The sequence below is a fragment of the Archocentrus centrarchus genome, chromosome 6 (assembly GCF_007364275.1).
Source record: "Archocentrus centrarchus isolate MPI-CPG fArcCen1 chromosome 6, fArcCen1, whole genome shotgun sequence".
NCBI classification, from domain to species: Eukaryota; Metazoa; Chordata; class Actinopteri; order Cichliformes; family Cichlidae; genus Archocentrus; species Archocentrus centrarchus.
In genome coordinates this window covers 24,731,274-24,758,275 of record NC_044351.1, presented here as the reverse complement: position 1 = coordinate 24,758,275, position 27,002 = coordinate 24,731,274, and the positions used below count along the sequence as shown (strand labels likewise).

Sequence of the window (27,002 nt, the reverse complement as noted above, 5' to 3'; positions counted from 1 at the left end):
AGACTGACATTAACTTAACTGAAGTTATAAAACACTAATTGATCCTCATTGTAGATTTTAAATTTCATAATTTCATAATTTCATGCTTTGTGGATTATGTGTGCATCTGTTAGAAATAAAGACTGCTACCCACCAATAAGGCTGCAAACTGTACTTTGTCAAACTAGAGGTAAAAGTATAGAGCAGTGATGATCATCTGTTGATAATTTTGAGAAGATGTTTCATGCTGGCACCACCTGATTCATATATGATATAAATGTAATCAATGAACCAGGTAAGTTAAATTCACTCAACTGTTAAAACGTCTTCCTTTTTTTGTGTCAAGTGGGCAAAGTTCTCTTTCACTGCACTTTCCCATTCAGTTGGATAAAATGCTGATATACTAATTAGACGCATGCAAAACACGCACACAAATGTTTTTTGTGCTCTTGGTGTCCATGTCTTTGTTCATCCTTCTCCCTTAGTCCTTCTCTCTCATTGGACTGAGGGCCCTTCCTGTTTCTCTGTTCGTTCCTCTGAGATCCAAGTGAGTCTCGATCAAAGCAGTGCTGGCTGTGTGTCACAATCACAGGCCACATATGGATGCCTGAAGACAACCACCATTTCACATTCATTATTTCATCATGTTTGTCTTGAAGCTAGGCTTTAATGAAGGAAGTTCCTTCTCACGCTGCCCGTCTGATGGTTATACTATTTTGTTACAACAGGTGTTACTATGTAACAGCCACAGAGGACCTTTTCTTCCTGAACGGAGGCTGCACATATTCTGTTCTGGGATCATCACGAGGAGATTAAACCTTACTTTTTGTTTTTTTATAAGGCAGTCAATAGGAGGGTGTGTTGCTGACCCCTCTTCCAAGTCATCTTACACTGCATCACATGGCTGCTGGGTTAACACACTTTGTTTGCCAACACAGCAAAAAAAAAAAAAAAAAAAAAAAAAAAAAAAAGCATTGTTTCCTCTGCAAAAAAATGTAACTAAACACAGTCTGATGTCAGCAGTAGGTAGGTAACTTTCTCGGAGTTGTACAGCGGTGACTCACGTCAGGCTTTTTGGTTCATATTTCAGTTTCTTCTTGTGTTTGAAAGCACTGTTGGCTGACATTACTGGTTTCTTTCAAGATTTGTTGTCAAAACAGTCAAAAATTCAGGATTTCATAGTTGTACATTTTGTTGTCTGATAAAGTCTGCACATAATTGTTTTTTTTTAATCAGAAACCGAAAATGCAATTAGACAGGTTTTTCTGTACAGATTATGCTTACTACTCTAAGGAATGTAATGTAACAACCTATTTATAAGATAAGATAAGATAAGATAGTGTTTATTTGTCACATGCACAGTTATACACAGTACAATGCACAGTGAAATGTATTTTGTACCTGCAACCTTATATACACACACATATAAATAAGAAGAATAAAAATAAAAAAAAGTAATTCACACTATACACTATACTCTATATACTATACACTATACACACTTTTTAAATTATAATATTTACACTGTGCAATAATGGTCCAGTTAGGGCTCAGAGTTGAGCAGACGGATGGCTTGTGGGTAAAAACTCTTCTTCAACCTTTCAGTCTTAGCCCTCAGGCAGCGGTAACGCCGGCCTGATGGGAGCAGGGAGAAGAGAGAGTGTCCAGGGTGGCTGGGCTGTTTTAGGATCTTCATGGCCCTCAGCCTGCACTGCTTGGTGTAAATGTCCTGCAGGTTGGGGAGGGTGGTTCTGATGGTCCGTTCAGCTGAACGAACCACTGAACGGACCATCATTATATAGTCAGTATAGTAATATCTTATTCCAGTATTTAAGGACCTCCAACATTGCACTTAGAAACTAATGCAATCATCACTCCTTCTATATTGCATGTAAAAATCTGGGCCAAAGAAGGAGTTACAAGCCAGCCAACAGCTGAAGCCATTTGCTTTCAGTTGCTCAGTTCTTCATTTTATAGTCTGATTATGATCCCAGTCATTCACTTCCCTCATAGGTTCAAGATGCCATTTACTATGCATGTGCACACATTTGGGTTGTCTGAATGCATCTGCTTTATATCAGATTTTTGTTGTTGTTTGTATTGCTTCATTGACTGTTACGCTCTGTGTATGTTTCCAATTGATTGAGGTAGTCAGTACACATCCATATTTTCCTTCTTTACACGCATGCTCATGTCCTCAGATGACCTGTTTGCTGAGCCTGACAGCATTCCTCTCAGGCTCGCTCTAGGATCTTAGGAGTTTTGACTAGAGTTTGGTTAAAATTTTGTCCAATTACACTTATTTCCAGCAGTTATTCGTATCAGTTCAAAGCGTGCACGAGCTGCTCTTGCAGATTTCAGATTTCCATCAGGTTTAGCTGTTTGTAGTAACATGCATGACATAGATTAACACATTCACCTTTTGAAACTTAACATTCTCATGTGGGCTGGCCTTAGTTCTTTTGGAAATAGACACAAAAACATCACAAGATATAAGAACTAAAATCTGTAGTCCCCTGGGATCATCTGACAGTCTAGTCCTCTGCCCCCGCCTTTTTTTTTTTTTTTCCATACTTTGATTAGATTTGTAAAAAGATATCAGTATAGTGCCAAAACAAACACTGAGCGATTTATTCTTTTGGACCTCATGTTGCAGGTCGAGTTGTTCACACACATTCAGTTGTGTGCAACAGTGACACCATCTCTTCCCTTGCATATTCTCATATTCCCATGTACTAGAGGGTGAGCAAATCTTGGGTCAACTCTTAAATCTTGATAAAATCCAGTTAAATCATAGAGCCACTCAAAAAACATGGCTAAAACAAGTATTTTAGTAGTGATAGCACTTATTCAAGGAGATAAATCACTTTGACCAGAATTGGTTGCATGTGAATGGCAATTTCACAGAATTGGAACAGAATTTGCTAAGAACTGTAGACAGACAGTGAAGATCAGACTTGATCCTGATGTGTATTTTCTTAAATGTGTAATTTGTCTGTTTACAGAGAGCCTTACATCAAATAGGCTATAAATGATGTCAGTGTTTTTGTAATCTGTCAGACTAGTGTGGAGGCTATGTTAGTGTAACCTAGCCTACGCAATTCATCAGACAAAAGCTATCTCTCTGTGTCTCTCTGGGGCAATTTCCTCTTTCTTGAACTTTCTTTGTGTAGTGTAGTTGTGATAATAGCTGTCTTTTAAAGGCTACCTGTCACATCCAGTCGCTTCAGGTTACATTAACTGTCAAATGTTTACGTACGCCAGTTCAGTTTGAGCTATATTTGGACCTGATACCTACATCAAAATAGAGCCACATTCTCAGCTTAACACTTAACATTTTTTTTTTCACTGTATAGCTCCTTTTGGTCTTAATTCGTGCATATTTCCTCCTTCCAAGGTGGTCTGGTTTGCATTATTCTCTCACATCAGTCTGTTATGTGAGTATGCTTCATGTGAGTCATATCTGGTCACAGTCTGTATAGTCTGAATCATCACAGTCAAAATTTCAAATCAAGATGTCAACTTTCATCGAGAAGATGAGTCTAAATGTGGCTTTAGAGGCTTCGTCATGAAAGAGGTTTTAATGACTTCCTCTGTTGATTTTATCCCCATCTCTTTACCAGGGACTGTTCAAGGTAGTAGACAGTGTAATTTCTGGCCTTCTTGATTATTTTATAAGAAAACCAACACTTAAATAACTAACTTTTGAGTTCACTGTCTTCAAGAGATGATGCTGCCTGCTCCTAGAATATATTCTAGTTTTTCTATTTAAAAAAAAAAACAAAAAACTATGTAATGGAACATAGAGTACTTATTAGTATCCTGTTCTGTTTGATTAGTTTGTTAGTCCTATTTTGGTTAGTTTGTTAGTCTTTTGTGCCATTAGAAATGTTTTTACTTAAAAAATAAAATTAGCTCTCTGTTGGAACTACATTGAGGATAAAAAAAAAAATGTTTGTTTTATTCCAAACAATGATAGCACTGAATTTCAGAAAGTGAACTATTCCTAGTAAAATTAATATATTGATTATTAACTTAATATATTTGCAGTGTATACTAGTGCAGAACATACTGTGATCTGGATATTTCTATCTGATAAAGGGTCAAACCACTGTTCCAACTTTACTGAAGGTATTGAGGTGTCTTTGTAGTTGAGGAGACAGGCTGTCTTAAAATATATCAGGAGCGTTGCAGAATGATTCCCCCTGTCAGCCATCTATCCATTTGCCATCCTCTCTATGGTTACTAGAGACTGTGTGTATGCAGTAAGAAGAGTAGTGTGCAGCACACATCTTATTCACTTTGTATGATTGGCTATTGCTACAGTCACATTTGGGAAAACAGTATTGTAGTCTGCTGCATGACCAAAATGATTGGTACTGTGTGCAGTGAACTTGTGATCTTATCGCCTTTTGAAATGGTGCGTTGAAGAAATGCTTTGAACCAGGTGTGTGACCAATCAGCTGCCATCTTCAACAAGACTTTAGTGCATCAAGGCGGCAATGAAACTGCAGTAAGATGGAGTCAGTCTGCTCTCAGTTTGAGACTGAATGGGGTCAAGTTGGCAGTTACGTGGAAACTTTGTGATTGTGCAATCAACTCTGATAAATTGGTGAAAGTTGCAAATCTGTTGCCATCTACATACACAGAAATTCACATTAACTATTTACTGTATATTCAGAGTGTAGCCAGAACCTCATAGATTTGAAACAGAAATTCATAAATACCTCTACTAATAGTCTTACAGTTGCTGCAGGATGGCAATTTAACTGCAAAGTGACAAAGGCTCTCGGCAACCTTTTTTTTAAATAAAGAAATATAACCAGAATACAACCAGTTGGCAACCACTTGAGCTCTCTGTTCCAAATAGATGCATTGCAGACGAGTTGCGCTCATTGGCACAGACTGACTTAGATTGATTGCAACATGTTGGCAATCTGTCTGCATTTATAAATTGATGTCACTTACTTGTAAATCTGTGTCAGACTGTCAGAGTAATTGCAGTTAGTCCAAGTTGAACTGTGATTGGTTGCCTCATACCTGGAAACCAGAGGTTGAGGTTGTTGCATACTCAGCCTTTGGACGACCATTAGGTCATGTCAGCTACTTGCAGTTGGTCTTTTTTTTTTTTTTTTTGCAGTTTTGCACCTACTCTATAGTACACATTTCTATACTATGGCTGCACATGTTTTTGTTACTGCTCCTGTGTGAGTCTGTGTCAACTGAGCCCTGAAGTTAGTGCCACTCTTCCAGTTGAAAGTTTGAGCAAAACTGTTCTAAAGAGATCCAACGTTCCCAAATGGCTTATAAAAACCTCTCATGCGGATGGAAGAGAAGGCAGGCTCATGAAACTATAAAATAAGTAGCTTTTTACTGCGCTCCCTGTCTGCCATAGCGTCTTATCTTATGCCCTTCTCTATGTGTGCTGTGATCTTACCCTGCGCTGATGCAGACCAAATGGAGGATTAGAAGATGAAAGCAGTGACTGATGACGAGGGGAGAAAGAGGAAAAAATATGGGGAGGGGAAGGGATAAAAAAAAAAGACCGTCTGGAAGACATGTTTTGTCCTGCTGGTGATTTAAAAACTGACACCAATTGATACGGGGATTGTGCCCTCTGCTGGATTATTGCCTAGTTCAGGCAAACACACTGCACTCACAATAACCTCAGATGACCTTATTTTCTGTTGTGCTAAGTATCCAGACACTGACTCTTTTTGCATACTTTGTGTTGTTCATTTGGTTTTAAATGGCTAATCCTCACCAAATAATTTACAAGAAGATAACACATTAGAACAGAAATCTGTCACATGGCAGCAGACACAGCTGTTTTTTTGGATAGGTCTCTATTCTTTATTGGGGTTGTTAGAGGAAAGTCCATACAAGCCATGTCAGCATTGTCTTGATTGTATGCTTAAGGTAATTTTTGTGATAAAAGTGTCACTAAAGTCTTAAGATGAATAAATGTTAGTGCAGGTATTCTTCAAATACTTCAGTATTTATTCATCCTAACCTCAGTGTTGACCAGTCTCTTTGTCCCTGCCACTGAGAAGGACCCCCATAGCATGGTTCTGCTATCACAGGGATGGCACTGGTGTTTATCAGGCATAGTCCTTTGAGTTCTACCCACCTTAAAACTGTGATAAATGGAGCTTCTGTGGTTCTGGGCTAATATTCAAATGCAAAACATTACTAGCAATATGGGCCAACAATAAATACACTCAATAACTTTCATTAGATTCGATTCAATTCAGTTTTATTTATACAGTGCCAAATCACAACAGTCACCTCAAGGTGCTTTATATTGTAAGGTAAAGACCCTACAATAATTACAGAAGAAACCCAACAGTCAAAACAACCGCCTATGAGCAAGCATTTGGCAACAGTGGGAAGGAAAAACTCCCTTTTAACAGGAAGAAACCTCCGACAGATCCAGGCTCAGGGAGCCATGATCGGTTGGGGCTGAGGGGAGAGAGACAGGACAAAACACACACTGTGGAAGGGAGCCAGAGATTAATAATAACTAGTGATTAAATGCAGAATGGGGTAAAAACAGAGTAAAAAGAGGTGAATGAAAAGAAACAGTGCGTCATGGGAACCCCCCAGCAGCCTAGGCCTGTTGCAGCATAATTAGGGGATGGTTCAGGGTCACCTGATCCAGCCCTAACTATAAGCTTTATCAAAAAGGAAAGTTTTAAGCCTAATCTTAAAAATAGCGAGGGTGTCTGTCTCCTGAATGCAAATTAGGAGCTGGTTCCACAGAAGAGGGGCCTGAAAGCTGAAGGCTCTGCCTCAAATTCTACTCTTAAGTATGTTAGGAAGAACAAGTAAGCCAGCAGTCTGAGAATGAAGTGCTCTATTGGGGTGATATGGTACTATGAGGTCTTTAAGATAAGATGGGGCCTGATTATTCAAGACCTTGTATGTGAGAAGAAGAATTTTAAGATCTATTTTGGATTTAACAGGGAGCCAATGAAGAGAAGCCAATATGGGAGAAATATGCTCTCTCTTTCTAGTCTCTGTCAGTACTCTAGCTGCAGCATTTTGGATCAGCTGAAGGCTTTTCAGGGAGCTTTTAGGACAGCCTGATAATAATGAATTACAATAGTCCAGCCTAGAAGTAATAAATGCATGAATTAGCTTTTCAGTGTCAGTCTGAGACAGGATGTTTCTAATTTTAGAAATATTGTGCAAATGCTAAAAAAGCAGTCCTACATATTTGTTTAATATGTGAATATTGAAGGACATACTTTAGTCAAAAATGACTCCAAAGTTTCTTACAGTGTTACTGGAGGCCAAGGTAATGCCATCCAGACTAAGTAGCTGGTTCAACACCATAGATTTGTGGGGCTGAGTACATAAACGGCAGTTTTATCTGAATTTAGAAGCAGGAAATTAGAGGTCATCCAGGCCTTTATGTCTTTAAGACATTCCTGCAGTTTAACTAATTGCTGTGTGTCATCTGGCTTCATGGATAGATAAAGCTGGGTATCATCTGCATAACAATGAAAATGTGTGCAATGCTTTCTAATAATACTGCCTAAGGCGGGGGTCGGCAACCTTTAATACGGAAAGAGCCATTTGAACCCGGTTTCCACGGAAAACAAAACACTGAGAGCCACAAATAGTAGCGGAAGCTGATAGCAGCTACTGCAAGTGATGCATATATTGAGAAATGAAAATAAATAAACAAAATGATTTTATTTTGATTTTTCAAGATCACAATAATGTTCCAATTTAAAACTACAACAAAAGCTGAACTGACCAAGATAAAATGCACTTCAATTGGATACTTATAATTTACTTCCGTGAGCTGCACAGAGCCGCAGCTTAAGACTGAAAGAGCCGCGGGTTGCCGACCCCTGGCCTAAGGGAAGCATGTATCCACAGTATTCCTGACTTCGCGCCACTACCCATAATTCATAGCGGAAACCGGTTGTTTACTTCCGTTTGCGCTGTTGTTCACGGTTGCGGGCTTACACACTTGCCGTTCAGTTTAACATTTTAACACTGCAGTTTCTTTTACCTGGCCTAAATGGTACAACATTGGAGGTGGAGACATTGCAAGGATGTTTTAAAAAGCAGCGAGGTAACAGTGCCTCACCCATCACTTGTGTAAATGACATGAAATTATGACCTGATTGTCAGCTACATCGACATTATCAGTTACCTTGTTTTTTCCGAAAGTGTTGATGGCGGGGAAATCGCGTAATTATAAGAGCACCAGATTACCTTCAAAGCAACAAAATCAATAAAGTAATGCTTAACAAACAAGGCAACGTTGTTTTCCTTAAAGTAGCTGTAGAGCCGAGCCAGCGCATCGGCCAAGCTAAGCATCCCTTAGCATGGGTCATGCTAAGGGAAAGTGGAGTGGTGGAGACAGTCAGCTGTTCCTGTATCGCGGATTGGGGAAATCATTTAGTGATGCTGCAGCTATTCTGTGGAAGGTATATCAATTATCTGGATATCAGAGTGTTCAGATCACTGAAACAGAAACACTGGACTGGCCGAAAGCCGTGATCGGGGAGACACGCAGCTGTCATCTTGCTAAGCTTTGTGTAGGCTGTATACTGTAGTGTCACACTATAAATAAAATAACGTAAAAAAAAAAAGAGGCTGTACATTAAAGGAAAACTTAAAACATAAGGAGAAAATACAGTAATAGGATGTGCAACTGAGTAGTATAATTTGGGGGAAAATAAACAAATTTACAGAATAAAATAATTTGAAAAAATGTACAGACTGATGTAGTGACAACCGACAACAGCACAAGTTGAATCCGAGCTCATGTTCCAACTAATAAAGCCGCCTGTTACAGCACAAAGTAACCGAATTTTGTCATTAACTCTGGCTGTAACTTTGGGTAACCGGAAGTATAAAACCGAACAGCGGAAGTAGCAGTCTGTCATGGCAGCCTACGTGTGCTCTTCCAGAAACCCGTGGATAGTGTAAATAAAATTGATCCTAGCACAGAACCCTGTGGAATTCCATAGTTAACCTTAGTGTGTGAAGAAGACTTCCATGAACAAATTAGAGTCTATTAGATAAATATGATTCAAACCACTGCAGTGCAGTACCTTTAATGCCTATGGCATGCTCAAATCTCTATAATAAAATGTTATGGTCAGCAGTATCAAAAGCTGCACTGAAGTCCAACAGGACAAGCACAGAGATGAGTCCACTGTCAGAGGCTCTAAGAAGATCATTTGTAACCTTCACTAATGCTGTTTCTGTACTGTGATGAATTCTGAAACCTGACTGAAACTCTTCAAATAAACCGTTCCTCTGCAGATGATCAAATAGCTGTTTTACAACTACTCTTCAAAGAATTTTTACGAGAAAACGAAAGTTGGAGATTGGCCTATAATTAGCTAAGACAGATGGGTCAAATGATGGCTTTTTAAGTATTGGTTTAATTACCTCCACCTTAAAAGCCTGTGGTACAGCTTGGTATAGTTTGTATAATAGTATATTATAGTACAGTATATTAGTATAGTTTATATAGTTTGTTTAGTCTGTATTGTTAGTATTGCTTGTTTAATCTTTATTTATTTTAGACTTTATTTGATTTTATTATTATTATTATTATTATGTAATTTTTTTATTTTGTTACATCCATTGTCTGGATTCTATTTATTATGCATATTAAGCTGCTGGATGCCCTAATTTCCTTCAAGATCAATAAAGTATCTATCCATCCATCTATCCATCTATCTATCTATCTATCTATCTATCCATCCATCCATCCATCCATCCATCCATCCATCCATCCATCCATCCATCCATCCATCCATCCATCCATCCATCCATCCATCCATCCATCCATCCATCCATCATCTATCCATTATCTATCTATCTATCCATCTATCTAGCTAACTCATAAAGACAGATTGATCACATTTAAGATTGAAGCATCAATTAATGGAAGGACTTTTTTAAGCAGTCTAGTAGGAATGGGGTCTAATAAACACGTTGATGGTTTGGAGGAACTATTGAAGTTAACTCCCAAAGATCAAGTGGCACAAGAGAGTCTAAACAAATACCAGAAGTGCTGAAAGCAGCTGAACATGAAAATATGCCTTTGAGATGTTATGAATAATTGTTCTCTAATGATTAAAATTTTATTTGTGAAGAAATTCATGAAGTCATTACTAGTTAAAGGAATACTCTGCTCAACAGAGCTCTGACTCTTTGTCAGCCTGGCTACAGTGCTGAAAAGAAACCTGGGGTTGCTCTTATTTTCTTCAATTAATAATAAATAGTAAGATGCCCTACCTTTATGGAGGGTTTTTAAAAAATTTTTTTTATAGAGCAACAAACTCTTTTTTCCAGGCTAAATGAGCATCTTCTACATTAGTGAGAAGCCATTTCCTCTCCAGCTTACAGGTTATCTACTTTAAGCTGTGCATTTGTGAGTTATACCATAGAGTCAGGCACTTCTGATTTGAGGCTTTCCTTTTTAGAGGAGCCACAGTATCCAAAGTTGTACGCATTCTGGATGTAAAACTATTGACAAGATAGTCTACCTAACTCGGAGCAGAGTTTAGGTAGCTACTCTGCACTGTGTTGGCACATGGCACTGAAGAGCATAATAATGAAGGGATTATATCCTTAAACTTAGTTACAGCACTTTCAGAAAAACTTCTACTGTAATAAAACTTATTGCCCACTCCTGTGTAATTAAAGTATTAAAGTAAATGTAAATGTTATTAAGAAATGATCAGACAGGAGGGGGGCTTTCAGGGAGGACTGTTAAGTCTTCAGTTTCTGTGCTATACGTCAGGACAAAATCCAGAGTGTGATTAAAGTGGTGGGTGGGCTCATTTACATTTTGAGAGAAGCCAGCCGAATCTAATAACAGATTAAGTGCAGTGTTGAGGCTGTCATTTTCAGCATCTACATGGATGTTAAAATCACCCACTATAACTATATTATCTGAACTGAGCACTAAATCAGTTAAAAAGTCTGAGAAATCAGACAGAAACTCTGAGTAAGGGCCAGGTGGACAATAGATAATAACCAATAAAACAGGTTTTTGAATTTTCCATTTAGGGTGGACAAGACTAAGAGTCAGAGTTTTGAAATAATTAAAACTTTGTCTGAGTCTTTGATTAATTACTAAGCTGGAATGGAAGATTGCAGCTAATCCTCCTCCTCGACCTGAGCTTCAAGCATTCTGACAGTTAGCATGACTCAGGGGTGTTGATTCATTTAAACTAACATATTCATCCTCCTGTAAGTAGGTTTTTGTAAGGCAGAATAAATCAATATGTTGATCAATTATTAAATTATTTACTAACAGGGACTTGGAAGAGAGAGACCTAATGTGTAATAATCCACATTTAACTGTTTTACTCTTTGGTGCAGTTGAGAAATGATAATAGAGAATGAACTGAAGAATAAAGGCAAAAACCTGCTCTGAACACTTTGATTCCATTGACCTTGGATCGATCACAAGCAGAATCGCATTTTAAAACATAAAGAAGAGTGGATCCACTGGCTCACTGGTTATTAGAGGACTGTTCCAGTCAGATGTTTTAAACCTCTGCCGTGTCAGTCTGAAAAATGCAACACATCTCAAGAGACGACTATAAAGCTTTACCCAATTTACTGATCCCATCTGTCTGCGTCATTTATCAATGACAGACCTGATTGCCTCCCATCTGGGGTTTTAGACGTGTTATTCTCTCACCCCACCTCATTTTCTCCCTCAGTTGAACATTTGCCATCCTTTTCTGTCATCACATGTTTTGATGCATCTGTTGAAACATCCCAAATAACACTGTTCAAGGCCGGTGTGGGAACTGGGTCATAGAACTGAGTCCAGCTCTGCACTGATCCCTCCAGTCTTGCTGCCAGGCATACAAACACATAACAAATACATATTGTTTTAGGGTGATGGTGAGGGAAGTACTAAGGGTTATTGGATGTAACCCTATATAGGGATATAGGGAGGAGAGCCAAAAACATAAAGGAAGAGTTCAGGAGAGAGAGAGAGAGTAAAAGTAGAGTTTGAAGACATGGGGATTACTGTATGACTCTAGTCTTATGAACTCATGAGCTCTGTTGTTTCCCGTCATCAGTTAGGTTCCTTACAGTTCTGGTGCGTGAGGACAGTGTCTTTGTATTTGCTATTTCCACAGAAAAAACATATGTGTGAACAATAAATAAGCTTAACCCCACAGAATCAGGGTGTGATATGTAGTGGAATCAAACTGCTGGCATGTGGCCCAAGTTGCTTTCCATTTAAGAATGTGGTTTCTGGTGTTTAAGGGGATGTTGAAAGTCTTGTGATTGACAGTGTTAGGGCAGGATAACAATTAAAAGATACAAACAAAATGTTTTATGACCAGTGTTTAGTATAAGTGGGATGTGAGTAAGCACTCAAGGATTTAGAGGACTAGTGGTGTATCATATTTCAAAGCAGTAGTGGTCTGCTTTTTGTCTTGTGGCATCATGGGCCAAAGATAAAGGGACACAGATTGGGGAATCCTAGTTCTGAATATGTGTGTGTGCATGGGTTCCTGTATTTGTAAGTCAGCATTACAGAGCAGTTCAGAGGATACCCCCAGTGGTGTTTTCTTTTGTCTGTGTGGGCAAAGTCTGTGTTGCTGGCTGTGTGAGTAAGAGGGACCAGATGTCTTAGATGCATTTCGGTATGACTCACCATCAGCATAGGTCTGGTGCACACCTGCCTTACCAGTCCCAATCATAGATGGCTCCATCATCAGCTTTAATACTGCAAGTGTACTTAGACAGTCTTTGTAGAACCGTTGTCATGTAACTTTCTTAATTAGCATATTTACCACATATTTGAGTCATAATTTTAAGATCAACCTTCAGCAATGTTTCAAATTCCTCTTGACATGTATATAGCAGAGTCTACTTTTGGCCTGTCTTACTACAGCAATGAATAGGAAAAAGAATGCAAAACACTTTCCCTAACTTAAACTGCAGCTAGAAAATATTATAGAAAATTTCCCAGTGCAAATGCTTTCTGTTAATTTGTGCGACAAATGACTACTTCTGAGAAGGATGGGGTAAATTGAGGTGGAAATTTGCCCATGCAGCATGTTACTGAAACTGGAAACTGTATAGGAAGCAGTAAAATTGTATCTGATACAGATGAGGACAGAGTTATTATCCTTCCTATGAACATTTTCTTTTTAAGTATTTTCCGAGTGCTGTTAAACAAAGAAAGGGTTTTCCTAAAATCCTAGTTTTATTTTGAATGCTTACATTATTTTACTTTGCACACAGAAACAAAATTATTTCACAAAAACCAAAAACTACTTTCTACTGATAATCAGTTGTGCATTTTTTTTGCTGAATAGCAGCCTGCAGTTGTTTATTGCAGTCTTCAACAACAAGTCTCACACACGTCCCAGCCCATTTTAGTTTCTCTTAAGCCCCTCCAGATTTGATGGTCTTCTGGCATGGACCTTGGTCTTCAGTTCACCCCACAGATTTTCACTGTGTTTACTGTGGTGAATGGTGTACTTTGGGTTATACGTCTCTTCCTTTTTTCTCCAAACATAAGCAGAGTCTCTGTGGCCAAAGAGTGCTAGTTTAGTCTCATCTGACCAAAGGATGCTCTTCCAGTGTGCGTAATCTTTCTCCAGGTTGTCTTTAGCATACTTCAGTCTAGGTTGAAGGTCTCTTTCTTCTGCAGAAGTGGACTTTTTCTTGGTCTGCAACCTCGCAGTTCATTCCTGTGCAGAGTTCTAGTGGTTGTCTTCATTGAGACTAGAATTCCCAACTTGGTTAAATCATCCACTAGTTTCTTGGCAGTTGTTTTGGGGTCTTTAGACACATCTCTCACTAGTTTTCTTCCCAGAGTTTTTGAAAGAGTTTTCGCCTGCTAACTCTACCAGGCTCGTTCTGTACTGTGTGGCTCTCTTTGAATTTCTTGATGATACTTCTCACTCTAATTCTTGACACTTGGAAACACTGTGATAAAATTGTATAGCCATCTCCTGCTTTGTGAGCATCAATGATTCTTTTTCTGAATTCTACACTGAATTATTTATTTTTTGGTATGATGCTATCTCAAGAACAGCTCATATCCTTGCTGAAGTTTTTATACAGTGTGCATATAACCCTCAGTTTTAACTTGATTTTACAAGTTTTGAGCATTGCACAGCAGTGGTTTGTGCTGTGGCTCAATAAAAAAGTCAGGTTTTCAGGGGACTAATAATACTGAAGTTTGCACACCAGCATAAGCTCCTGAGTACTCACATTATGGTTTTGTATTAAATTATTACTCAGGAGCTTACACTGATGTGTTGACTTCTTTTCCTTTTGCTTGTTTGTTGGCCCGGCACCCAGATTTTCACTTTTTTTTGGATTGTGCATGTCTTCATCTCTAAAGCACACTTGGAAAAATTTTTTAACAAAAAGTTAAAATTTCATAGGGGGCCTAATAATTTTGTCAACATCTGTTGATGTGATGTATTAGTGAGTCGAAGACTCCAGTAAGCTACATACTGATGAAAGATGACAGATGTCTTTCGCAACAAATCTGAGATTTAAAATTGTTGGATTCTTGGCTGATGTGTTGAAGGCACCATGTGCATTTTAGATTTTTTTTTTTTTTTTTAGAGAAGTGATTTGGAGGCTTAAAGGGTCGGTTAGAGGTCATTTGGACATGTTTAAACTTAAGATCTAATTTCCAGTGCATTTTTCTTTGTTTTATGTGGATATTAAAAAGACAGTACCACAACTGAAAACAAAATAAGATGCATTACTCCAGTTGTCTCAGGAAAATTACATTTGATTTAAGAAGTGCCTTGGCCTTGATTAATGTGCATTTGCAAATCTATCTTTCTTTCTCCAGGCTGTCGGACTGCTTAACAAAACCCCTCATCAGTGCAAGCACTTTGCACATCATGATCTACTTACATTTTGCACTTCCCCACCATATATTCTATTTCTGTACCATTTTTTTTGCTCCAGGACACTAAGACTGATTCTTTGTTGTTGTCTTTGTTGATTCTTTGTAATCTTGGCAATAAACGTAATTCTGATTCTGATAAAGTGCCTTGTTGTGATGGGTAGTTTGCACAGTGCTGTATTTTCTGGGTTGAGTTTTACAACCTGTATTTATCATCTCCTCTGGCTCCATTGAATTAAACAGAATAATTGGGAACATGATAAAGGCATCATTTTAAATCATGAAATTTACTGACACTATAAAAATGTCGTGGTCAATTAGGCAAGCCAAGTTTGGATTTACACTAGAGAACAGTGAAAACCTTGAATGAATTCTTCTTTTTCATGTTTAAGGGATCCTATTCTTAATTATGCCAGTTTTTTGTCATTAGTTCCCTTTTGATTTTCTACTCTGGATCAGAACTCGAGTCAAGTTGGTTTTATCATAAAACTTCTCTGAGCTCTGCCTGAATCTAACTCCCAGTCTGCTGGTGGGAGTTGTGAAGCAAAGGATGCAAGGAAGGGTTTGATTCATTGCAGGTGTTGAGCTCTAGTGTAGAAACACTCTGATAGTGTGGGTGGAAATGGGAAGCGTTGGGTCAGGTCATAAGTTCATTTATAGCATACGTAACAAGTTTCAAAGAATATATAGCTAGGAGATGTCTGTCAGATATGTATGGTAATAATAGTTAAAGGTACATCAGCAAATAAGTGGATTAATTCTCACAATATAGAGGAACAAAAACTCTAATACTCCAGCTTTTTCAACTATTTGACTTGTTTTGAGCCCTATTATGACCTGAGGCCCAGCTGAAATCAGAATAGCCAGAGTCAGACTCAGCAGTAAAATAAAAGGCATATGTAACAAAGCGGTAATGACTGCAGTGAGACATTTTAAGGCCAGTGTGATCATTTCCCCAGTTCACACAAAACAAGCACTTAGAGCACTTCTGTGTCTATGGGCATCTTTACAGCCAAGTTGCAGCCAGGCCTTAGTCCCCCCACCCAACTCCTCCACTGTGACCACACCTACCCACCCGGAGCTAGTGTTTCTACTTGGACATCTGTTCAGGAATGGTGGTTGCAGATGTTGTTGACGGCTATTAAGCAGAGAGGAAGTTCCAGGCACTCCAAAGTCCAAATGTTTCTTTTTTCATTTCCCTGTTTTGGTTTAGTTTTTTTTTTCTCCAGATCTAAAAGAAGAGGCGGTATTCTTAAAGGAATGATAGGAACCAGATTTTTATTGGCATGTTTTTGTACAATATAGTCTGTATAAATTTAGTTTCCTGATAAATAGAGGATATGTTGCTATGTTGCTGTATTGGATTCCCAGTGTAATTTTAGCAAGGGAAGCAAAATCTTTAGAACCTTAGACACAAACACACACATGCACGCTAAGAGGGTGACTCATAGCATCATTCGATCCACAGCTGAGTTTAAGTGAGACCTCCTGTAAGCCTGGGAATTAATGCCAGCTTGCATCAGGCTCGTGCCTTGTGAATGCTGGTTTTCTCACTGTTACATTACTCTTAGATGGTGACCGAGGATGGCGATGAGTATTCAAAGTCATTGTCTCATTTCTTAACAACCAATGTTTTTGTATAAGCCTCATTATTCAAGTTTAACTGCTTTTATATGAAGTGACTGGAGAAAAAAAAATTAAATCCTCAAACGAGCAAAGAAGACTTGGTAAAGAACTTTGTTTATCCATTTGGTTATTTTCCTTCACTCTTGGAATTGAGAATGTTTTTTGCATCAAGCTGCTGTTGTTGTTCATTTGTCTTTCCTCTCCCATTGCTGTATTTCTTTAGTGTCCTGGATCCATTACTGAAACCATTACAGCATCAGCAAAAGATGTATTTTTTTTTCCCTCCCCTTTTCTCTAAAGACCGTGATAGCTAGCAAAGCCTGCAGAGAATTGTTCTTCTCTCCAGTACTGTGGTGCAGTACCATAGCTTTTAATCCTGCCTGGCTGCACTGCTCTTTGGCGCTTTAGCATCAAGGTGGCCAGCTATTCACCACTGATTATTTAAGAGTTGAAATCCCCAAAACCTTGAGGTCAACAGTAACTTATTCTCTTAAGATCCACTTGTGGCCCCTATTTCTGACAAATTAAGCCCTTTAGATCAAATCTAATATGTTGGGCAACATTTTAAGTGACTTGTTCCAGATCTTAGTTGAAAACTGATGTTATTATGCAATCAATGCAAGATTGTAAATTTTTTCAGTGTCAGAAGACTTGTGTGTTCCAAGAACATTTCTCACCTTGTATATTGTATACTTTGTTTCTACTTGCAGTCTGTTGATTCAACAATATTTATGAAAATTATCTTTTTTTTTATCTCATTAAAACTTTTTCTTGATGCATCTTAATTATTCTTGTTTTTGCGTCATTGCCAACCAGCCTAATGATGATGATGTTCTATTAGCTGAATGAGAGGTAATTATCATCAGTACTCAAAGAATTGCTTAATAGTGCTCTATAGCGCTTTATGTACATTTCCAACCTTGAGGTAATTCTAGACAACAAAACAATCATTTATGCTAATGGGGAAAAGATAAAGAAAACCACAGCTTATCCCCTGATTGCATTTTGTTGTTATGAACCAGAGCATTTCATCCTCTGTTGTTTCAGATTGATTTTATACTTTAGAGCCAAGCATGACAGTATTATCCTCAAATAGTGGAGGCGAGTTGCTCTGACAAAGAAAGTCGTGGGACAGGATATGGACCCGAGAAGTTCCTGTGTAATCGCTGCAGAGATCTCACACACTGTTCCAACTCTGTAAATGCTTTTGAGAGTCTGTGTGCTGCTCCTCACAGCTGAGAATGCAAACTGCTCTCAAATGGAGGTTGAGACGTTAATTGAGTGAGACAAGTGTTTACAATCTCAAGTGTCAACCATAGCATCCCTTAAACCCCGGTAATTGTACGCTTAGATACAGTAGGTAGTGACACATCATCATGATTGAGTTTATACACATGGGCACATATACTTTATGTATGATTTCAGACAGACAAGCACTTAAAAGAAGTCAGTGTTGATCCTTAATAGAACAGTGGAGACTGTAGAGATGCATCTCTATGGATGTCTGCATTGCGAAACCATTAAGCAGATGGCTGTCCTCTTAGGCTACGTTCACACTGCAGCCTGAAGTGACCCAAATCCGATTTTTTTTCACCCTTATGCGACCTGTATCCGATCTTTTCATGCCAGTCTGAACAACACAGATCGGATTTTTTCAAATGCGACCCAGGCCGCTTGGTGTTTAGCTTGTAAGCTATGATGCCTGTTTCAAGAACACAAGCCTAGTTTGACACTGAGGGAAATGCATGTCCCCCACCCCCCCACCCCCCAACTGAAAGTGCAAGATGCTGTTTCTCTATGGTAGATGAACATAAAGCTGGAGCCAGCAGGTACAGATCTTAACTTTAAACTTAGTTTGAAGAGCAGAATGAGGGAACTAGCATTTTGAGGCTTTTTTATTCTTATTGCTAAGTTAGCTGGCTGCTGGCTTCAGTTTAAATTAACAGTGAAGAAATTAAAGTGGTGTTGATTCTTTTCTAACTCATGGGAATAAAGTAAATAATTGTATTTCTCAACATGCTAATAAATACAATTACAGTGTTTCTTTAAATGACCGTTTACACCAACACCTCAGGCTAAGGCTCTAAATAATGCTTTATAGGTTCTCACACAATGTGATTCCTTTGACCCAGATCTAACAGAAGACTAGGTTAAACTAGGCCAGCCTACTTAGCCTCAGTCCAATTCTGTTCTTGCAATGTCCTGATTGTCTGAGTGAGTCAGGCGGATTTCTTACACTAATAGCTTCCATCGGGCTGTCTTGGCCTGACATATTGTTGTGATGAGGCAGCACATTTTGTGGTCAAACTGGCAGAATTTCTTGCCGAAGGGTACTGGGGTGGTTAACTGAACCTTTGGGGCACATCAGTAGATCAGAACTTTAAAGTAATGATCGGGCTGGGGGTTGGGAGGCAGCGTGGGACATTACAGGGCAGCAAACATCATCTGTAATGAGGTTTAGGAGGTTTTTTTCTTTGCAGGCTTGCATTTTCAGCCTTAACTTTTTACTTTAAGCACGTCTTAGTCAGCATCAGCAACAAGAGGAGCTTGAGCAAGACTGAGTTAGAGAGCTCTTATAACCAAAACATATGAACCTTTCCAGACAGGAATGAAACTAGAAAATAATATTAATAAGACCATTCTGTCAGGTCATGTTGAAATGCCTTTCTTTAAACTTATTCCCGGGCCACACTGGAGGGTGGTAGTGTGGTCTCTGACCTCTGCTTGATTTAAAAGAACAAGCACAAAGCTGAGTGAATATTTCCCTCCATCTGTCTTTTTGTGTGCTCGTGTTGACAGGATGATTCTATGTTAATTTGCATGTCTGTTGTCACATGAAAGTTATGCTGTCCAAATTAACAACAGTGCTCTGCAAGTGTATAAATGCAATGCAATCCTCTGTGTTGGTGGTTGCAGTCTATCTATAGGAATAGCCGCAATGAACTAAAGCACTACTCAACAATACTCCAGCTGCACTGCACTGCTCTGTAATTAGAGCATCAAAACCGCAGATCTCTAATGTTGTCTAGCTGACTTTCAGCACCGTGGGAGATTAGGATCCCCCTGTGATGTCTCACTAACCAGTCCTGACAGTTGCCATTATTTCTTTGTCTAAATATGAACCCAAATAAAAACCAATACTAGCGATCATAACGCGTAATGGAACCCAGGAAAACAGAACTGAAGTCAATGGATCATAAAGTTTCTCTTAAATTTGGTGTGTAAGAGTGGGATGTGGAGAAGTGAGAACAGGGATGAAATGTTTATTTATCCCTCCCAGATATCACTGCTATTTGTTCCTCACCACCAAGCTTCTTGGTGCATTTATGTGTCATTGTGTTTGTACTCAATGATGACAGTAATTATTAAAGAACATAAACACATCAGATAGGACATAAAAAAATTCCTCTGATTGCTTCTTATTGTGTTTTCATATTGTGGATGTTTAAACTTGCCCATGGGAAACTTATTGAATATGTTTTTCATTCAGATCAATTTTTTTGTGTAAATGAGGGCAGAGTAAATGATTCATGTCGTTCTGAGACTGGCTTAAAACCCCCAATTATGCTTTACCTCTTTGGTTTCCTCACCTTCCTTTTCTGTCTTAGGTGCTTCGTGGAGCTCAGCTGATAGCTGTTGCTTCAGCTGATGGGGGAGCCACAGCGGTGGAGGGCTCCCCTCTCCCCCCTGACATCCAAGTGCAGTACGTCCAACTAGCTCCTGTTGCAGATCACACGGCAGCTGTACAGGTAAAGCACACACACTCCTTCCAAAAAAAAAAGCACAAAATCTTCAAGGCTCATGTACACAGATTTATTGTAACTGGGAAACATTCCAAGAGCTTAAGATGTAACAGACCACCAGTAGTAATTGACCAATTTTATTGTTTGTTTTTAGCCAGTCCACAATAAATAGCTGTGTGTTCCAATATACTGTAAGACATTTTATGTTTGCTTTGGTGCTAATCACTTTTTCTAGTCTATGTCAAATAGAAGTAAATAAACTCTAAGTGTCGGCTGTTTTTTGGTAAAGATGCCAGCCAGAAAATTCAGAATAGCTCCAAATAAACAAGAAGATGCCACATCACCTCAAGTCATGAAGAATGTATATAAATCCAAATGGGACTGATTCCATTTGCTTGAACTAGGCTGCAACTTGGAGCTTGTAGTTATTGCTTGAAATATGTAACGATGATATGAAAGGATACGTCTTCTACTTTTAAATGTATTTATTGAACTATTTTTCAACACAGCTGCTAATTGTTTGAATCTGATGAATCAGTTGGAAGATGCCCCTCCAAGTACTTTTTCAGCACTTTACAACCATTCGTAAAAAAGCAGTATATGTATGTTTAGCTAAAGTACTTGCTGGTACACTGAGTAAGCTTTTCTTCTTTTAACATACTGCTGCTTAAATGGCATACACTGCTTTCAGTCATTATGGCAGGTGTTTGGACAAACTGTAATTAGACATAATCAAGTTAAGGTGAAGTGTTGAGGCCTTTACAAGAAAAAAAAAATAGCAATTTATAGATATTCCTAAACTCCTTCACTGATTGAGCTTGTTGAACAACAGTCACATGTGGATTAAGGCTGGTGTGCAGGCACATGGCATAGTAGCCTTTTGAAGTGGTCACTTTAACACTTCAAAGAATATGAAAGACGTCTCCACTGCACTTTTCTATTGTTCTCTTGTCTTTTGTTTCCCCCAGATATGTTGAATATCACATTTTGTCTTTTTTTTTCCTCTACTTTTTTCCTTGAGGTGTACATTAAAATGATTACCCAATAGTTCCTATGTGAGTCAAGTCTTTGTGGTGTTATAATGTAAACAGGCATAATTTCAGCTTACTTGTGGCTCCAGTCCTCTCCTGATATGAATTTTCCTGCAGGCTTTGTATTGTGACTGCACATATTCATCTCCCTGTAAGACATGCACGGAGCAAATGTGCTGACCAGCCACACAGCAGCTTATGGAATACATTTGAAATAGTCAAGACTTTGCCCTCTCAGTAAGGTCTTGTTGTCTTTCTGTTGCTCATAGTTGTCTCAGTAATTGGTTCCTTGCCCATATGAGCATGAAGGTAGTTAAAGCATCTTATACTAATTACAATTTTTGGCTGTGGATCATACAAAAACTGATTGCCTTATACTAAGCATACACAGTTGTTGCCACTCTATGCACTGTATTCCAGGATCTGTGCTCCATGTTTCTTGGTGCAATGAGAAATCAAGCTGTTTGTTTACACTAGTGATTTGTTTGAACAGACTTTTACATCTAAAATGAGCTAATTTTTTCCCCTAATGTTGGATTGTACACAGATCTTGACAGAAATCAACAAAGTTGACAGAGGTGTGATCAGTCACAAGTTTGATGTTGATGTTGAGTGGAGCTGGGGTTCACAGAGAGCATGTATATGTGCTCAAAAACAGAATAAAACGGCTAAAAAAAAAAAAAAAAAAAAAAAAAAAAAGCAGTGTGAGAAAACATCCCAAAATAGTAGAAGATATTTTAACATACATCTGTATGCTGACTTTGATATTTTTCCAGTCTTAAATTAAAAACTTTACTTTTGAAGGACCTAAAAAAAAAAAAAAAAAGCACAGGACTGTTTGCTTTGTTGGGTGTATTGTTTTGATGTCCTTGAGTTTAAACATTACTGACTTTCACTTCAAAGTTCAGACAAAGGTTAGTTCTTTTCCTGCTTTTCTGCAATGTGCTAAGTCAAGACACTGGCTCTCATCTGTTTATACACATGTGGAAGCATTCATGCAACATGCTGAAAAATTACTCCAGCTTTTGCATTTGGTTACCTCTGCATTTTCTTCTTTTTTTTTTTATAGTTTCCACTAGACAGATGAAGATGTGAGCAATATAAGGTGATATAGTTTTCATGTATTTCAGGATACATGCTGGTTCTAATCTCTGGCTAAACTGTGACACATCACAGACTACCTCCAGCTCAACTTTAAAGTTGAGACTGCAAGCCACCAACATCCTAGTTTTAAGGTCATGTGTTACATACGTTTTCTATCATTTAGGATTTTCAAGTGCAGAGCTAGGTCTGTGCCATGATACTTTAACAGTGCTTCAATTCTCATTTAAAGAAAAATCAAAAAACAACTTGCCAGTTTTACTGCCACTCCTTAAAGTGTGTCAGTCTGCGTTGTGTGTGCTGCTATGGTACAGCTGTGCTACAGTTAAAGCTGTTGTCTTGTGACAGCATGCTGGGCCGGAGAGAGAATTAAATGCTGCAGGTGTGTTTGAGAGAACCTTGGATGTGTGCTTGAGGAACAAATGAGTCACTCTTCATGGTCATCGTCCAGGACTGAGTCATGAACCTCATCTTTTACAGGGTTTTTAGACACAGAATAACTTGATACATCAGACATCGACCATAGAGACAGTCAAGGAAGCATTTTAATACAAATGGCTAGTCTCTTGTTTTTCTCCCACTTGTCAGTCTCCTTATAACTTCTCCTTCCTTCTTCTGTGATATAACTCTTCTGTAATCTGTCTTGTCATTCCTCTGCTCCTTCTGTCTGTAGTTATTTACTATGATTGTCTCGCAAAATAAAATGGAAGCAGAAACTGAACTATAGCTTAGTCCCACTGATTACTTCACATGAAAGTCATCATCAGTTGATATGGGTGTCAGTAGGACTTTATAAGGTGTGATCATAAAGTTTTGTGACTACACCCATTTAAAAAAGGGGGAAAAAAAGCACACTTGGTTAAATTTTAAACTTATAATGGGATGGAGGAGAATAGCATGCTGCTAACTGTACAATGTCCCTACTGGCCAAGTGACAAAGTGACAGATTACAACAGGCAGGAAAGTGGGGAGAGAGATCGTGTGGATGTGATGCAGCAGAGTGCAGGAGAATGGGGTATTTTTCTGGTCAACTTTGTCTCCGTTGGTTAGTTTGTGTTATTGTGTGGCTTTGATCTTTTAACATGTTAGTTTTGTTCCTTTTGTATTTAAACAGCTGCCATATTCTGTCACGTAAAATCGTTTTTGTCAACGGAGTCTGGTGGTTTTTTATGAGAGCAACATAACAGCTTCAGTTACACACGAGAAAAGGCTGTCTGACAGCAAAAAATAAACAGTAAAAATGTTGCTTCCAAATAATCTGAACTAACTCTTTGATGTACTCCCCTCATCAAGCTTAAAACCAAGTGGATTCCTTTTATTTTGAGTGACAGTATCCCCACAGCGCTGGAGAAAAATGCTAGCACATAGTTAATATGCCTTACATTATCATGAGAATGTAAATGCTATATCAGTGATACTAGTAAAAAGTAAATATTCCACAAGTAAAAATGTATTGTCTTACCATTTGTCACCTATTCCATCTCCTGTTTTTTCTGTATCTCAGGCTGCTGAGTTGGCACCAGCCCTGCAGGCAGACATGGAAGTGAAAGAGGCCATCCAGGGTGCTATCCAGGGAGAAAATGGAGAGATTGTCCAGATTGTGACATCTGTGGCCACCTGAGAACCCATCTGGTTCAACACAGACCAGAATCCTTCCCTACAGCATCACCTGAAGAGTCTTTATGGAACACCAGGGGTCAAAAAATGCATACAGTCTGAGAAGCACTCAAGTTAGATAGTCTTTTAACAAATACTAAAGGTTGCTGAATAAACAAGAGGAAGCATATTTTTCCGTTTTTCCTTGCAAACTGCTTAATTCTTTGTCAGCCAGATGTCGCAATGTGGAAATGCTCACAGAGATTGTGAAAAGACCAAGATACTCTCAAACTGCGGCCCTTCTGGTGTTTCCATCACTATAATGACCTGACAGACGGAAGATTACACAGTGAGATTATTGTCTATTCAGGGAGGGTGCTGCTTATACAGACCATTACCCTGCCACTTCATCAGCACAAATACTTGTTTACATCAGCTTTGGAAAATCGAGGGATTATTTGGACTTCAGCTGCTTTGCTAACCCTGAAACCCCACAGAGGGTTTGTGAAATCCCAGAAATGCACCTCAAACAACCAGCACTGTGCTCCTTTTCTCGTCACAGTGAACTTCAGGAGAAAGTAGAATTTGCTGAGGACAGCCACTCTTCGTTGTGAGGGATTTGATTTCCTGTCACTCACCTTGGTTCAGTCCATACTATGCCTCCTGGCTGTGAGACCCTTTTTGTTCAACTTGTTTTCGTGTTGTTTCAGCCACACAGCTTTGTTTGTTTTTTGTTTTTTTGTAACATGCTGAAATACTTGGGGAGATTTAATTCCAGAGGTAGAAGACCATGAAATGGAAGAAACTGGGCCAGTGGTAGACAAGTTGCTTGTAGATGGCCAGGGAAACCCTGAAGTTGTTTATGTCCCCCAGTTTTGTCTCTGTGACTGGTCCATTCATGTGAATAAAACATGTTTGTGGTTGCCATTAAAGTGTGCTTTTGTTTAGTCCCCCCCCTCCTCCCCCGCAATTCTTTTTTTTTTGTTGTTTTTTTTTTTTTTTTTTGTCCCATCTGACATGGTCCAAAGTTTTCCAAGACATGACTTTGCTTTGATCTACTACAAATAGACGATTGAAATGAGTCTGAATAGATAGTTGGGGGTTTGAGGTCTTGTTTCATGTTGAGCTAATTTATTAGCTATTTTTTGAAGTACATATGTATCATGTCAACATCAATAAGTGCAGATTTAGGCTACTGTACTGTCAGCAATCCTAACAAAATACAGAGCAAAAATAAGCTTTTGCTTAGTGTCTACAGAATTTTTGTCAGGAAACTATAATTTATGTTCAGTCATCATTATAGTTTTTGAACCCTGACTGCATTTCTTGTGCACACTGTATGGTTATGCCTTTCTTTAAGTAAAGACAAAGGACTTTCTTTACTTAGAGGGATTCTCAACAAATGATTAATATCTTTGCTGTTGGGCAGAAAAGAGACGAGCGAGACACTAAACTGTGTGTTGGTTTATGTTTCCCATGCTCACTATGATGTAATAGTGTATTTTGGAGTGGGGAAAAGAACTAGGCGACAAAATGAACTTGATAAAAAAACATCCATGGTCTTGGCTGCTTCCTTTTGTTTCCTTTCAGTCTGTTGTTGCTGAGTTTGACTCTTTTTACACAGCCTCTTTATCTTGTGCATTCCCTTCACTGCCTCTCCCACATATTGCTCTTCTCCCACGAACTTCAGTTCAATTCAATTTTTTTTATATAGTGCCAAATCACAACAACAGTTGCCTCGAGGCACTTTTAAAAACTTGTGTTTTCTTCTCTCTTTGGATGCTGTGTTAAGGTCAGTTTATTCCCTTTCGAAATTATGCACTAAAGTGAGCTAAAATTTCATGGGACAGTCAGGTGGGTCCATCTCTTGGAATAGTTGAGTTGAAATGCTGGCACCCCCCTCCTCCCAAGTAATCCCTCCATTAAATCTTGGACTTGGAACTATGGACTCTATTCAGGAGCTGGAGTGGTTACCATAACTATGGACCCTTTCACAGGGTGCCTCTAAGATAACCTGCTGAAAACTGAAACAAATGATAGATGGATCGATGAGATTGTCTGGAAAGAGGATGCATGTTTGGAGAGAAGGAGTGGAGTGATAGACGGAGACCAGGCATGTATCTTTCCCTTGCTTCTCAGCAGCTCTGTGTTGTCCTGCAGGGACAGAGGGCCTGTTGGCATCCACTGCGATGTGCAAGGGCCAAACTCTGCTTCCCATCCACATCATCCACAGGCAGGTGTTCCTTAAGATGTTCAAAAATGAGTGAGGATAATTTCTGGACTTAAAATTTCCAATCACAGTGTGTGTTCAGCATCATTATTCAGTTGTCGATCTTGGCCAGTATTTACTGGTTTTAAGTGAATGGGTTATACCAGTTTATGACAAAGACAGACATAAATGTGTCTCACGTGCACCATATTCCAAAAATCACAGTTAAGCCCTGCAGTTTCTTTGCCTTTAGAAACATTTCAGTCCTTTGGTTTATGTTTTACATGAAACCAGAATAACTATTTTTATAGAGATTAAATTCTGTGTGTATCACTGTGTTGAACACTGGAAGGCCAACGTGTTGGACCAGAGTCAGGAGATCAGAAGCATGGCTGCTGTTACATGCATCATAAAATGGCACGGGCTGCTAAATGTCAGTTTTTATGGGCTGAAGGTCTAAAAATTGAAGCTACAGTCATTATTTTAACTGACTATATGAAAATGACAAGTCGCTAATTTTTTTTAATACTTCCAAAAATAAATTTTTACAGCAGGTGTTATCAACATAATGCAATAAAACAGAAAGGGATCTACATACACTCACTGCCACTTCATTAGGTATGCCTTGCTTTTGCCAGGTTGGACCCCCTTTTTCCTTCAGAACTGCGTTAATTCTTCATGCCGTAGATTCAACAAGGTGCTGGAAACTTTCCTCACAGATTTTGGTCCATACTGACGTGATAGAATCACACGGTTGCTGCAGATTTGTCGGCTGCACATCCACCATATGAATCTCCTGTTCCACCATATCCCAAAGGTGCTCT

At 38.8% G+C, this 27,002-nt stretch overlaps 1 protein-coding gene across 3 annotated transcripts in view; it reads left to right on the top strand.

Annotated features, from left to right (window-relative positions):
- The window catches only part of banp (BTG3 associated nuclear protein), a 42,470-nt gene extending 16,959 nt beyond the window's left edge, over window positions 1-25,511 (top strand). For all 3 annotated transcript variants that reach the window (XM_030732285.1, XM_030732287.1, XM_030732286.1), the window contains exons 12-13: window positions 20,107-20,247; window positions 23,878-25,511. In XM_030732285.1, the coding sequence (XP_030588145.1) occupies window positions 20,107-20,247; window positions 23,878-23,994 (258 nt within the window). In that variant the 3' untranslated portion in view covers window positions 23,995-25,511. The remainder of the gene's footprint in view (window positions 1-20,106; window positions 20,248-23,877) is intronic.
- Window positions 25,512-27,002: the final 1,491 nt, after the last annotated feature.